Genomic DNA, 16,010 nt, shown 5'->3' on the forward strand with positions numbered 1-16,010 from the left:
TGTTTAAATATTACATTATATTAGCTTACATCTTTCTTTTTAACCTCAGGTCACATTTTCTTCAATTGTAAATCTTTAAAATGTTATTTTTTTTAAAAAGTGGGCTAAATATCTTAGCAGCATGAATCTTTCTTGTTCCACATCAAACTAACACCGTATCGGGAACATAATCATGCATGTGTCCCTTTTAAGCAATATGTACCCAGAAAAAAATATATATCTATTTTGAGAGTCAGGTCTTAACATCCAGTTGCCATGGAAACTATTTCTGGTGTGATGGGGCATCAGTCAAACAGAGATCCTATGAAATTACTTTTTAATAATAAAAAAAAAATTACAATTAATGAGTATCCCTAATTCTATGGTCACAAAAGCCTTACAGGTATATGATTGGAATAAAAACATCTATTAATGTGAGTACATGGTAACTTGTCCAAAGGGCCCGAATTAAATGAGCTGTTTTGTAAAGCGATGGTGACATGGATTCAAATGTCATAATTTAATAAGTGAAAGTTTAAAAATACATCATTACAAAAATAAATTAAGTGAAAAAGTGGATATGGTTCCTGTGGATTTGGTTTCTGTTGCCGTATAAATCAAGAGACCAATGTCTCTGATACTTGAAGTATTATCCAGTTTCTCAGCATGAGAAACTAATATAGAGTACTCTGAACGTTCCCTTCACAACAGCACTTCACCATGCTATTCGATGATGAAAGTGCTGGTGGCTTTGAAGAGGTGACATTTATGCGAGATACCATACTAAGATCAGGCATGCATGTTCATCTGCGTTTGCAAGCTTAATTTTCTTCAATCTTTAATTGTGTTATTGATGATGACTTCAAGCATTGAAAAGAGAGGTCAGGATACCAAAAATGTGAATATATTTGAGATATTATTGGAAAGAGTTGTAGGAATATAGTTTGTCAACATAAGGTTTGCTTGATCTAGTAATACAATGCATCAAACATGAGCAAGCCACTGAAACTGTTTAACAGATTTTAAAACTTCTTTCCCCATTTTATTTTATGCAGAATTACAGTTTTAAAGCAACTTCTAAACAGTACAACCTGTTCAGATGCCAAGTTTGTATCAAAGGTTTGTTTTACACACCATTTATATTACTTCAGATAAACCAAAGAGCAATGGAAATAATACAGTCTTATCACTATTATGAATGTGATAGAAAACTGATATCTAAAGGTCTGAACAGAAGCACTACTGCAGCTAAAGAGCATCTCTCATCCTTTTCTCCGGAACATCCGTAAGACTTTGAAGCTCTCTTAATCCCTGTTAGTTAGAAAAACATTTGCATCATTAAAAAATACATCTGCCATTAGATTTAGTTGTGAAATATTTCCCACATTGTGTAATATTGTACCATGCTCATAATACCATCATAATAGTTTTCAAGTAGTAAATACTATTGTGCGAGCAGGAATACCATCTTTTCAATCACTCACCTCCAACACCATGCGAATGTTGGCTTTGATTTTAGCTGCGTCTTTGGTCAACACTTCGGTATGTCTGGAAAAGGAAATCGAATTTATAAGGATTCTCTCATTTCTAAGGTTTATCCAAGATTTGGGAGCTTGAAACATGGGCCTAAACACAATGCTGTATCACAGTAATGTAATAACAAAACACATGTGCCCCCTAGAGGCAATTATTTTGACAGATGTTTACAAAATACTGTACTAATGACCTCTGTGTGTGTGTGTTTTAATGGATATTGCTGGTGTTACTCACACTGTAAGCTGATCTGTCTTTTTCTCAATGAACTTCAGAGCTTCCGAGTGCGTTAACTCGACAAAAAAGCCATATCCAACAGCAACAAAGATTTTTGACGAGTCCTCCCTGAAACAAAACAACTCAGTCAAGGCCTCAATCAAATCACAATAAAAATAAAGTAATATGGACAATTTTCAATAAGCCTAATCACTTACACATGTGCTTGGACGTAGAAATTACAGCCAAGATCTATCTCTGTTTTGAGTCCCTTCGTCTCAGATTCCTACGAAGACAATTTGTTAGTACAAACAAATATAAAAATGTGTGCACTCACTACTGTAAGTCGCTCTGGATAAGAGCGTCTGCTTAAATGACCAAAATGTAAATGTTCTCAATAACTGAGGAAAAGCACAACAAAACAACACATTTATATTGTACAACATTTATGTTATACAATATCTATATGCCACAACATAGCTACATTAATATACATTTATAGAACATTTACAAATGTTGATGGCCCACTGTTTGATGGTCACATCTATTCATCATGGTGTTGGCCCATAGATATCCCAACGTAAGTGGGTGCCATGGTGGTAACTTATACCTTTAGGCTTTCAATGGTATTTTTCAGTTGTAGATATTGTGCAATTTTTTCATACACTCCATCTCTTTGCTCCAATACCCTCCTGTCAGAACATAAAAAAATCAATACAAATTGTGCACATGCGCGAAAATGTTGCGCACATCCGAGTTAGCGAATAAAATGACACTGGTCTAAGGAAAATAGACTACTCACTCCAAATCTCGTTTCAACACATCGCTAATAAACGTTTCATACTGCAAGACCTTTTTGTCAATGCTGGGTTTTCCAGCATGAGCCATTATGAGTCGTGAAATCAATCAGTTGTTGATGGTCATTCGTGTTCGAAAACGAGGCAATGATTCTGAATCCTGAAAACAAAATGTTCCAAAGATATTACCCATATAATGAAGTTAATAAGGCGACTGCAGAGTTATTGTTAGCTAGCTGACTATCTATGTTTAATAACAACATAGTCCACAATATTGTTGTAGCTTTGGCTTACCTAGCTCCACAGCACAAAATAAACTGCAGCTATCTTATGTAACCACTGTCAAGCTAGCAGGCGTGAATAACTAAATACTTCCGGGGTCACGGATTTGTGGAATTCTTCAGAATAAGGGTTGTGTCTTGTATGCTTTGTAAATTAATAATTAGGGTGAACATTTGAACAATTATCGATACATTTTATGCTAGTTATCATACAAATAATAATTTTAAGTTTTTCTATTAGATATTGTGATTTTTTGGGAAAAAAATGCAAGCCAAAATGGTCAACAATGTTTATTGTGTGTCTACTAATATCATTTATTTCCCCGTACACACTTTTCTGTACGTTGTGTCACAGTAAAAGGGGGTCAATTCTACTAAGGCGCACTTCTAGTTTCCAAATCCATAGAGTTTACATCAAGAAGAGCTTCACTGCTCATTCTGCAGACCTTAAAGAGCGGCCCATCAGCTTAAATCCAATATGGTTTTCATGTTTGACATACATATTGCACTGTACACCATTTTCTATATGTTTTGTCACAGTAAAGGGGGGTCCATTGTACTTAGGAGCACTTCTAGTTTCCTAATCCACAGATTTTACACTCAGAGGAGTGTCACTCATTCTACAGGCAAACAATATGTTTATTCAAAAAGACAAGAGATGCAATTTGGTCAAAAAAGCATACTTTATTCATAACAAATATCACAGTGAAGTTATTCAACTACTTTTCGTGAAATTGATCATCAAAAGTGTAACAGAAGTTTGAAATGATATGCAAGATCCTCTTCATCTCATGGGTAGAGTCAGTCCAAGGGCGCAAACTGGTTGAGTCAACATTGTTTTCAAATCATTTTAAGCAAAAATCTATGCAATGATTGGGGTTCTACTAACCTATAGAAACATGATCTTACTAGCATACTGCCTCAAAAATATATATTTTATTTATCTAGCCAAAACACTTGACCTGATGCATGTTTTGGCACCTAAAATGTGTAAAGTCTGTAGCCTTCTCACCATTAGGATAATGTAGGTCATTAACAGGTACAGTGACTTCAGAAAGTATTCACACCCCTTTACCTTTTCCACATTTTGTTGTGTTACAAAGTGGGATTAAAATGGATTAATTGTCATTTTTTTCAATGATCTACACAAATACTCTGTAATGTCAACATGGAAGAAAAAATCGAACATTTTAAAAATATATATGAAAAATAAAACACTAATATATATCTTGATAAGTACTCAACCCCCTGAGTCAATACATGTTAGAATCACACTTGGTAGTGATTATAGCTGTGAGTCTTTCTGGGTAAATCTCTAAGAGCTTTACACACCTGGATTGTGCAACATTTGCTCATTATTCTTTTCAAAATTCTTCAAGTTCTGGCAAATTGGTTGTTGATCATTGCTGGACAACCATTTTCAGGTCTTGTCATAGATTTTTAAGCAGATTTAAGTCAAATTGTAACTCGGCCACTCAGGAACAGATTTGGCCTTGTGTTTTAGGTTATTGTCTTGCTAAAAGGGAAATTCATATCCATACTATGGCCAATAAGCATACTAACTATATCCATACAATGGCCAATAAGCATACTAACTATATCCATACAATGACCAATAAGCATACTAACTATATCCATACAATGACCAATAAGCATACTAACTATATCCATACAATGACCAATAAGCATACTAACTATATCCATACAATGACCAATAAGCATACTAACTATATCCATACAATGACCAATAAGCATACTAACTATATCCATACAATGACCAATAAGCATACTAACTATATCCATACAATGACCAATAAGCATACTAACTATATCCATACTATGGCCAATAAGCATACTAACTATATCCATACAATGGCCAATAAGCATACTAACTATATCCATACTATGGCCAATAAGCATACTAACTATATCCATACAATGACCAATAAGCATACTAACTATATCCATACAATGACCAATAAGCATACTAACTATATCCATACAATGACCAATAAGCATACTAACTATATCCATACAATGACCAATAAGCATACTAACTATATCCATACAATGACCAATAAGCATACTAACTATATCCATACAATGACCAATAAGCATACTAACTATATCCATACAATGACCAATAAGCATACTAACTATATCCATACAATGACCAATAAGCATACTAACTATATCCATACAATGACCAATAAGCATACTAACTATATCCATACAATGACCAATAAGCATACTAACTATATCCATACAATGACCAATAAGCATACTAACTATATCCATACAATGACCAATAAGCATACTAACTATATCCATACAATGACCAATAAGCATACTAACTATATCCATACAATGACCAATAAGCATACTAACTATATCCATACAATGACCAATAAGCATACTAACTATATCCATACAATGACCAATAAGCATACTAACTATATCCATACAATGACCAATAAGCATACTAACTATATCCATACAATGACCAATAAGCATACTAACTATATCCATACAATGACCAATAAGCATACTAACTATATCCATACTATGGCCAATAAGCATACTAACTATATCCATACAATGACCAATAAGCATACTAACTATATCCATACTATGGCCAATAAGCATACTAACTATATCCATACAATGACCAATAAGCATACTAACTATATCCATACAATGACCAATAAGCATACTAACTATATCCATACAATGACCAATAAGCATACTAACTATATCCATACTATGGCCAATAAGCATACTAACTATATCCATACTATGGCCAATAAGCATACTAACTATATCCATACAATGACCAATAAGCATACTAACTATATCCATACAATGACCAATAAGCATACTAACTATATCCATACAATGACCAATAAGCATACTAACTATATCCATACAATGACCAATAAGCATACTAACTATATCCATACAATGACCAATAAGCATACTAACTATATCCATACAATGACCAATAAGCATACTAACTATATCCATACAATGACCAATAAGCATACTAACTATATCCATACTAACTATATCCATACTATATCCATATCCATACTAACTATATCCATACAATGACCAATAAGCATACTAACTATATCCATACTAACTATATCCATACTATATCCATATCCATACTAACTATATCCATACTATGACCAATAAGCATACTAACTATATCCATACTATGACCAATAAGCATACTAACTATATCCATACAATGACCAATAAGCATACTACTCACTCAATTTACGTCGCAAATAGTACAGTTAGTATGAGTATTCGAACACAGCTCTGGTTTTATGGACAAAAACAATCAATAATTTTTCCTGTACAGTGCTATATTTGTACCATATAGTGGCCCCATGCAAACCTATTTGACCACAGTAGAAGTCTAGCAATACTTCCTATGACCTAGCTTTTTGTTCAAACTCATCTATTTTATAATCTACGGACTCTAGCCTGGACCCTGGTTTCATGGAGACACAATCAATAATTTTTCCTGTACAGTGCTATATTTGTACCATATAGTGGCCCCATGCAAACCTATTTGACCACAGTAGAAGTCTAGCAATACTTCCTATGACCTAGCTTTTTGTTCAAACTCATCTATTTTATAATCTACGGACTCTAGCCTGGACCCTGGTTTCATGGAGACACAATCGATAGTTTTTCCTGTAAAGTGCTATATTTGTGTCCAGACATTAAGCTGTTTGACCACAGTAAAAGGCCAGCAACACTTCCAATGATCTATATTTTTGTCCAACTCATCCATTTTGTACAGATAAAAACATACTCAATTTCAGCTCCCCTGTGTGTAAACGCTGTGATTTTAGATACTTGAATGTGTTCTAAACCCTTAAAACACACACCCTACACACCCACATTCACAAATTGAATTTTGGGGCATTTCAGGCCCGAAGTGAAAATAATTGTACACTCGCAAACTCCATTAAAAACGAGGGCTTGGTGTTTACGTTGCAAACCTCCCTTGCTTGGTTAATCATTTGGAATGAAAATGAATTAGAGAAAGAAAGTATAGGGTTTTGGAATAAACACCGAAAATAAGGTCTGAGGTTAATACAGGCTTAGGAGATCTTATAAGTGTTGTTCTATAAGATAATATCAAATCAAATCAAATGTATTTATATAGCCCTTCGTACATCAGCTGATATCTCAAAGTGCTGTACAGAAACCCAGCCTAAAACCCCAAACAGCAAACAATGCAGGTGTAATAGCAGTCAGTTATCATGGCCTGTATGAATTATAAAGTGTTATGTGCTTTTCTTACATTCATTCTTCAAAATTCACAAAAATGTAGGTTAGCTAATGAAGATTATCTCATAGAACAAAACTTAAATATTCTAAACCTGTGTTGCTGTGTTCGCCACAGACCTTATTTTCAGCATTTATCCAAAACCCCTACAAAAACGCCCTTAATTTTCCCCAGAGTCTCTGTCTAATGAACCATGGCAGAGTTAGTGCCTACAAAATAAACGCCATTATTATTTCTCTTTGTATAGTGGCTTGCAAAAGTATTCACCCCCTTGGCATTTTTCCTATTTTGTTGTTACAACCTGGAATTAAAATGGATTTTTGGGGGGTTTGTATCATTTGATTTACACAACATGCCAACCACTTTGAAGATGCAAAATATGTTTTTATTGTGAAACAAACAAGAAATATGACATAAAAACAGAAAACTTGGGCTTGCATAACTATTCACCCCCTCAAAGTCAATACTTTGTAGAGCCACCTTTTGCAGCAATTACAGCTGCAAGTCTCTTGGGGTATGTCTCTATAAGCTTGGCACATCTAGCCACTGGGATTTTTGCCCATTCTTCAAGGCAAATCTGCTCCAGCTCCTTCAAGTTGGATGGGTTCCGCTGGTGTACAGCAATCTTTAAGTCATACCACAGATTCTCAATTGGATTGAGGTCTGGGCTTTGACTAGGCCATTCCAAGACATGTAAATGTTTCCCCTTAAACCACTCGAGTGTTGCTTTAGCAGTATGCTTAGAGTCATTGTCCTGCTGGAAGACACAGGTTTCCCTCAAGAATTTCCCTGTATTTAGCGCCATCCATCCATCATCATCCATCAATTCTGACCAGTTTCCCAGTCCGTGCCGATGAAAAACATCCCCACAGCATGATGCTGCCATCATGGTGTTCTCTGGGTGATGAGAGGTGTTGGGTTTGCACCAGACATAGCATTTTTCTTGATGTCCAAAAAGCAACATTTTTGTCTCATCTGACCAGAGTACCTTCTTCCATATGTTTGAAAAGTCTCCCACATGCCTTTTGGCCAACACCAAATGTGTTTGCTCATTTTTTTCTTTAAACGGTTGCTTTTTTTCTGTCCACTCTTCCATAAAGCCTAGCTCCGTGGTGTGTACGGCTTAAAGTGGTCCTATGGATAGATACTCCAATCTCTGCTGTAGAGCTTTGCAGCTCCTTCAGGGTTATATTTTGTCTCTTTGTTGCCTCTCTGATTAATGCCCTCATTGCCTGATGTGTGAGTTTTGTTGGGCGGCAAGTTCTTGGCAGGTTTGTTGTGGTGCTATATTCTTTCCATTTTTTAATAATGGATTTAATGGTGCTCTATGGGATGTTCAAAGTATCAGATATTTTTTTATAACCCAACGCTGATTTGTACTTCTCCACAACTTTGTCTCTGACCTGTTTGGAGAGCTCCTTGATCTTCATGGTGCCACTTGCTTGGTGGTGTCCCTTGCTTAGTGGTGTTGCAGATTCTGGGGCCTTTCAGAACAGGTGTAAATACACTGACATCATATGACAGATCATGTGACACTTGGATTGCACACAGGTGGACATTATTTAACAATTTTTTTAAATTATTTTTTTCACCTTTATTTAACAAGGTAAGCTAGTTGAGAACAAGTTCTCATTTATAACTGCGACCTGGCCAAGATAAAGCAAAGCAGTTCGACACATGCAACAACACAGAGTTACACATGGAATAAACAAACATATAGTCAATAATACAGTATAAAAAGTCTATATACAGTGTGTGCAAATGAGGTAGGATAAGGGAGGTAAGGCAAGAAATAGGCCATGGTGGTGAAGTAATTACAATATAGCAATTAAACACTGGAATGGTAGATGTGCAGAAGATGAATGTGCAAGTAGAGATACTGGAGGGCAAAGGAGCAAGATAAATAAATAAATACAGTATGGGGATGGGGTAGATGGATGGGCTATTTACAGATGGGCTATGTACAGGTGCAGTGATCTGTGAGCTGCTTTGACAGCTAGTGCTTAAAGCTAGTGAGGGAGATATGAGTCTCCAGCTTCAGTGATTTTTGCAGTTCGTTCCAGTCATTGGCAGCAGAGAACTGGAAGGAAAGGCGGCCAAAGGAAGAATTGGCTTTGGGGGTGACCAGTGAGATATACCTGTTGGAGCACGTGCTACGGGTGGGTGCTGCTATGGTGACCAGTGAGCTGAGATAAGGCGGGGCTTTACCTAGCAGAGACTTATAGATGACCTGGTGCCAGTGGGTTTGGCGACAGGTATGAAGCAAGGGCCAGCCAACGAGAGCATACAGGTCGTAGTAGTGGGTAATATATGGGGCTTTGGTGACAAAACGGATGGCACTATGATAGACTGCATCCAATTGGTTGAGTAGAGTGTTGGAGGCTATTTTGTAAATGACATCGCCGAAGTCGAGGATCGGTTGGATGGTCAGTTTTACGAGGGTATGTTTGGCAGCATGAGTGAGGGATGCTTTGTTGTGAAATAGGAAGCCGATTCTAGATTTAATTTTGGATTGGAGATGCTTAATGTGAGTCTGGAAGGAGAGTTTACAGTCTAACCAGACCCCTAGGTATTTGTAGTTGTCCACATATTCTAAATCAGAACCGTCCATAGTGGACGGGCAGGCAGGTGCAGGCAGTGATCGGTTGAAGAGCATGCATTTAGTTTTACTTGCATTTAAGAGCAGTTGGAGGCCACGGAAGGAGAGTTGTATGGCATTGAAGCTCGTCTGGAGGTTAGTTACCACAGTGTCCAAAAAAGGGCCAGAGGTATACAGAATGGTGTCGTCTGCGTAGAGGTGGATCAGAGAATCACCAGCAGCGAGAGCAAGAGCAAGTATGTGACTTCTGAAGGTAATTGGTTGCACCAGATCTTATTTAGGGGCTTCATAGCGAAGGGGGTGAATACATATGCACACACCACTTTTCTGTTTTTAATTTAATTTAATTTTTTAAACAAGTTTTTTTTCACTTCACCAATTTGGACCATTTTGTGTATGTCCATTACATGAAATAATGTAAAGCTATTACATTTGTGATTGGCCACTCTTTAAGGAAAGTACAATGTGCAGTGACACTCCTCTAGGTGTAAACTCTGTGGATTTGGAAACTAAAAGTGCTCTTGAGTAGAATGGACCCCCTTTTACTTCAACACTACTGTAAATTCAGGGATTTATGTAAGGTGCAATATTTATGTCCAATATGAAAAACGTAATAAATATTGTGCAGTACGATGGGTTAATTAGCAATGTTAATAATATTGTTACTATAATTTATATTTAATAGTAGCATTATAAATAATGTGTTATTTGTATTCTCGTTGTTACTCTAATAACTATCTAGTAATCATTACGTGTACTGCTGTTAACAATAAGGTCAACGATATAATATTATTTGTGTTATAAAGGTGATTCACTTTCATCAAGAAAAAAAATCAAAGTCTACTAAGATTTCCTCATAAAATGTTACGAATTTCGACCATTTTATTTTTTTACAATCTTCATTTTGGGACTTTTAAGGGAAATCGCCGAGGTCACGTCCATATTCTTGCTCGGTCTTGCTGGCGGAACGGATTTTCACATCCCCTTGCATGTACCGGAAACGGAAGTAGCTCTTCTGAACTTTTTTCAGTTTTTCGATGGTTAGTGCTATCCGACTTCCTCGGGACGTACGTACCCTGAACTCTTACCATTTAAAATTTCAACTTCAACAGAGAGGAAGAGAGAGAGAACAAATCCAATTTTGATAAACTCCCATTGGGTGAAATACCCCAGTGTGCCATCACAGCAGCAAGATTTGTGACCTGTTGCCACAAGAAAAGGGCAAACAGTGAAGAACAAACACCATTGTAAATACAACCCATATTTATGTTGATCTATTTTCCCTTTTGTACTTTAACTATTTACACATCGTTACAACACTGTATATAGACATATGACATGTCTATTATTTTGGAACTGTGTAATATTTACTGTTAACTATATTGTTCATTTCACTTTTGTTTATCCATTTAATTTGCTTTGGCAATGAAAACACGTGTTTCCCATGCCAATAAAGCCCTTTGAATTGAGAGCGAGAGGCCCAACTCAGCGGAAAATCTGTCTCCTTCCAGCAGGTGGAGTTTTTTAGCACACAAAACAGGGAGTTTTTTGTATGGAGTTCGATAAGAGTGTTGAATTTGGTGAACAAAAACATGTATGGCTTATTTACTATGTGAGGTTTATTTAATTAAATATACGTTTCGTAATGCTTAAGTTGTTACGAGTGTACTGATATAAGGTGGACACGTGACATCCCGGCATCTTTGAGAAAAACACTTTTTATCGGAGTTGTCTGGAGATTGATATGCACGTTCATGGCATGAGGCTAGTAGCATAGCATCTCTCTCAATTTAATACATAAGGGATAATGAAAGTGGTGGAACTAACCTTCCACGGAGTTGTATTATTTTCCCGAGTATGCATAACCACGATTTGATTATTCATTTTATACCATGGCTATAATTTAGCCACATTTGCAGATAGAAATGTGTTCAACATCTACTGAAGTAGCTAGCATGTTTACTAGATAGCTACAGTCGTTGTCTTGGTAACGAAACAAATGAGCGAGTTTTGCTAACCAAAACATCACTCCTAGTTTGCTTTTACGAAAATCGAATTCAACAGTGCCGATAAGGTTTTCAATTTGACTTTTGCTTTCAAATGCAGTTCAAACAACATGTTGGAATGAACTATAGCCATTGAATTCTACTGTGCTGATATACTGTGTGTTATACGGAAATAATGCACGTTCTAGAATTCCCTTAAAGCCAATTTTAAACAACTATTCAACAATGCCATGGTATGAATGCAGTTGAGGTCAACAACCCTCATCATATATTTCAAAAAGGATTACAGTAATGAAATGTATCCACCAATCCAGAGAAAGTATAAACGGGAGCTCGAAAGCCCAACATATCGCTATGTGGACAACGACTCTCCCATTGCTAGGGTGGAGGGACATGTAAATCTTGTCAGTTTATCCATAATGTTTTAAATCAATGGGGACGTCCCAAGGATCCCTACTAGCACGCACCGTTTTTCGACAGCTGAAACTACATTAATTAGATCATTAATTGGTTGAACTAAAATGTATTATTGATTATTTAAATGTGGATGCTTTCTATCTTCAGAAAATACATAATATCATTCTGCATAATGACCGTATTTGATCATACGTCAGGGGTCAAAGCGTTATGGAGTTCAAAGGTTAGAAGAAAGAGCGCTCGCTTCTCTGATGGTCGGAGAATTGGACTTAAAAAAGGTATAAACGCGTTATTTGAGTTTATAATTTAATTAATATATTAACGTATGTGAAAAATACGGTTGTTGTTCGGATGTCTACACTCACTCCTTTCAATAATCTGTGGTTGGAGACGGTCTTGTCTTATTCAATTATGTAAGGAAACCTATTTGGGTAGCATGCTATATGCGAACTAGCAGCGAGCGAGGTTAAGTTACAGGAAGCCCCCCACAATCTATTAGGATAACGTTATTTGTTCAACTGTCTTTTTTTCCTTCACAGAATAATCCTGTAGGTACGCTAACCAGTTAAAAAATATGGCTGAGTTGCTTCTGGATTCAAGTATCCGAATATGGGTGGTTTTACCAATTGTATTGATTACATTTTGCGTTGGAATTATCCGTCACTATGTCACCCAACTCCTGCAAAGTGACAAAAAAGTTGATCTGGAACAGGTGTCAGACAGGTGAGTTAACTGACTGAAATACTGTTATCCCATGGTATGAGAAACTTTAGGCACACTGTTGTAATCATGACTACTAAATATGTCAGTTTATTGCTTAAATTGACTTTTGCAGCCAAGTCCTTCTGCGTAGCCGCATCTTAAGGGAAAATGGAAAGTATATCCCTAAACAAGTAAGATTTGCATATTTTTTATATTCTGAAATGTTCTATTCTTAGTGTGCGTTAGAGAATAAATGTATATATTTTTCTGTAGTCATTTAACATGCGAAAGCAATATTTCAATGATGTGGAGACTGGGTTCTTCAAGAAGGTCAAGCGAAAGGTGACTCCCAAAAACCCAATGACTGGTGAGTCAATCTAACTATTTGTGTTCTTCCCACTTTGACAGTCTATTTTAGTTCCATTCTTATAAATGAGATTAGCAACACATTTTCTCACTCAGAGATGCATTAAAATGTGGTAACAATGTTTTTTTTTTTACTGCTGTGCTACACACAATTATTCAACAATGCTTCCTTTTTCAGATACCAGCATGCTGACTGACATGATGAAGGGAAATCTGACCAATGTACTTCCCATGATTGTGATTGGAGGATGGATCAACTGGGCATTCTCTGGCTTTGTCATTAGTAAGTTCAGCCTGTTAGGGACGTTGACTGCCCTGCATAACCTCATGTTAGATGTTGAACTTGCAAAATTGGTCCAATAATTAGATAGGAAACGATGCCTACATAATATACAGTCATCCTGAATTGTTTGCAATATAATTACACCACAGCCACTTACTATTGTATTGAAGTGGTATTGAACACTGTTAATACTAGTTTTCCCCCCACAGCTAAGGTTCCCTTTCCTCTGACATTGAGATTCAAACCAATGCTGCAGCGTGGAATTGAACTGTTGTCTCTTGATGCATCCTGGTACAGTATTCCATTCATTCAGTTGTCTGTTTTCAACCAGCCTTTTAATTACACCAGCAAAGCACAAATATAAACATACTTTGGGTAATTCAAGGGTAATGGAATTCTGCAGAAAATGTATACCTAACAAAAACCTATTGAAGTTTAACAAACCATAGAATGGACCTCTATGCACAACTTCTAACAATTTCCACTGAACATTTTACAAAAACACATTTACAGGAAGAATTGTGCAGATACAAAATTTGGCAACAGAATACAACCGAGGGAGATTTTACTGTTATTCTGGTACCAAACTTAGCATCAGCACAGTTAATTTTTTTTACTGTGTAAATTGATCAAATTAGTCATTTTGCATAGAGTTGTATGGTAGGAATTATCCAATTGCATTCTTGTCAAGACAATCTTTAGGATGTGATTCAGTATATTCCTATGTTGAGGATGTGATTCAGTTGATTATTTTATTTGTAATTGTTTCTAGGGTGAGCTCAGCCTCTTGGTATTTCCTTAATGTTTTTGGACTGAGGAGTATGTACAGCCTCATTCTTGGACAGGACAATGGTAAGCTGATAATGCCAAGTCTTTGCCATGTTCATAGTGTATATGTTTAACAAGAATACAGAAAGACTTGGTACCTTGGTGTTGATGTAGAAAACATGTTGGAACAACTTGTTTTATAACTCTGTTAACATAATACTGTATCTACCTTGTGAATGCATTTCAGAGTTGTTTACTGTACTTGTCCCAGTTGCAACCCAACTGAGGTACGATGTGGCGGGCACATTTTCGTATTACATGATGACTGTTGGTCTTGTGTTCCAGCTGCGGATCAGTCGAGGATCATGCAGGATCAGATGACTGGCGCTGCCATGGCCATGCCGCCTGATCCTAACAAGGCCTTTAAGGTGAGAAACTAGCAGCCTTGATGTCAGTCTCTCAGCATTAGCTAGCTGTACGTGGACGATCACCGTCAATCATTAAGCTTTAATGGCTAATATACTTTAATCTAAAGTCATGAGGATATGGTTTTGTTCTATCCTGGGGCAATTAGTTATTGTGTAATGATGGACTTAAATCAAAGACATAGTGGTTGTTGGAGCCAGTTTTTGTACTAGTAGGGGTTTTCTTTTTTAAGCCTGTCTTCCTTGTTCTTTCAGAGTGAATGGGAGGCGTTGGAGATTGTGGAGCACAAATGGGCCCTGGAGAACGTTGAGGAGGAGCTGATGTCTCGAGATCTCAACTTTTGTGGAATCTTCAGTCAAGAGATAAAAGCCACCATGTTCTAATGAGGTTATTGACTTAACTGCTGCTGTAGAGCCAGCCAGTTTCTGTGATACAGTGTATCATCAGGGTTCTCTGAGGCAGTTGTAAAAATAAAAAATATTTAAAAAAGGTCTTAAATATGATTGTGATACCTAAACAGTATATTTTTGGCTCAAGGCAATAATAAAAAAACAATAGAAAGGCAGACGTATTTATCCTCTGACATTAATTTAATGACAACTAATGCCTATTTGTTTTGTTGTGTGAAAATAGTGTAAGTTGAATGTAAATTATGCATGTGCTCAGCTTAGTTTTATTGTTGCCTTGCAATTTTTCACTATTATGCCTTACTGTTAACTGATTTCATTCTGCATTCAAATATCAGTGCATCACACAGATGTATTATTTGTAGAAAATAGTTTGGTTGTGTTGATTGATTTCAGACATGCTTCTCTGCACATTTCTGAAATGGCTTGTTCTCTTTGTGTGTGTGTGTGAGAACCAAGGCCTCATCTTTGATATTGTCTGCATTGCTTGTGTTTGTTTAAGTTGTAAAAGGTTCTCAGGAGTAAAAAAAAAAAAAAAAAATTTCTTCAGCTATTCTGTGCCCGCGGCATCTCTTTCAGAGGTGAACTGGTGTTACATGATTAGCTCCCAATAACATTTAAGCATTTTTAAACATACAAAATCTTGCCAAAACATCTGCTTTGGCTGTACTGTATAATTGAATGAGATGTAGCCTGTCCATTGAAGCTGATGTTTTTGTATCTGTGCCAGAAGAGGTATGGGGAGGTGAGGATGTATTGGAAATATACCATCTGCTTGGCTGTGGAGATTTAGAAATAAATTATCTGAAGGCTTTCTCGTAAAGTGTATGTTTCATCAATTACGTGGAATGCCTGATCTCCGTGTAGAAAAAGCAATGCGTAGCATGTATGGAACATCTGAGGACTGCATAAATAGATGTT

The 16,010-nt window shown here is 36.5% G+C and overlaps 2 protein-coding genes across 4 annotated transcripts; one reads left to right on the forward strand and one right to left on the reverse strand.

Annotated features, from left to right (window-relative positions):
- Positions 1 to 867: 867 nt before the first annotated feature.
- On the reverse strand, positions 868 to 2,918 carry uxt (ubiquitously-expressed, prefoldin-like chaperone). Of its 2 annotated transcripts, XM_035738071.1 has the most exons (7): positions 2,820 to 2,918; positions 2,531 to 2,685; positions 2,339 to 2,420; positions 1,947 to 2,014; positions 1,750 to 1,857; positions 1,464 to 1,527; positions 868 to 1,290 (listed from the first exon to the last, which is right to left on the reverse strand). In XM_035738071.1, the coding sequence occupies exons 2-7, from the start codon at positions 2,614 to 2,616 to the stop codon at positions 1,228 to 1,230; spliced, it is 471 nt and encodes a 156-aa protein (XP_035593964.1). In that variant the 5' UTR covers positions 2,617 to 2,685; positions 2,820 to 2,918; the 3' UTR covers positions 868 to 1,227. The 2 variants fall into 2 exon arrangements, with proteins under 2 accessions (XP_035593964.1, XP_052337690.1); XM_052481730.1 differs by having other exon boundaries at positions 2,531 to 2,878.
- Positions 2,919 to 12,269: 9,351 nt separating this feature from the next.
- zgc:86609 (ER membrane protein complex subunit 3-like) lies at positions 12,270 to 15,903 on the forward strand. Of its 2 annotated transcripts, none has more exons than XM_035738074.2 (9): positions 12,270 to 12,415; positions 12,677 to 12,860; positions 12,973 to 13,030; positions 13,113 to 13,206; positions 13,384 to 13,488; positions 13,698 to 13,779; positions 14,261 to 14,340; positions 14,602 to 14,684; positions 14,937 to 15,903. In XM_035738074.2, the coding sequence occupies exons 2-9, from the start codon at positions 12,712 to 12,714 to the stop codon at positions 15,063 to 15,065; spliced, it is 780 nt and encodes a 259-aa protein (XP_035593967.1). In that variant the 5' UTR covers positions 12,270 to 12,415; positions 12,677 to 12,711; the 3' UTR covers positions 15,066 to 15,903. The 2 variants fall into 2 exon arrangements, with proteins under 2 accessions (XP_035593967.1, XP_035593968.1); XM_035738075.2 differs by lacking the exon at positions 12,270 to 12,415 and adding an exon at positions 12,423 to 12,550.
- The last annotated feature ends 107 nt before the right edge of the window (positions 15,904 to 16,010 follow it).

Source organism: Oncorhynchus keta, chromosome 27 (genome assembly GCF_023373465.1).
Source record: "Oncorhynchus keta strain PuntledgeMale-10-30-2019 chromosome 27, Oket_V2, whole genome shotgun sequence".
NCBI classification, from domain to species: domain Eukaryota; kingdom Metazoa; phylum Chordata; class Actinopteri; order Salmoniformes; family Salmonidae; genus Oncorhynchus; species Oncorhynchus keta.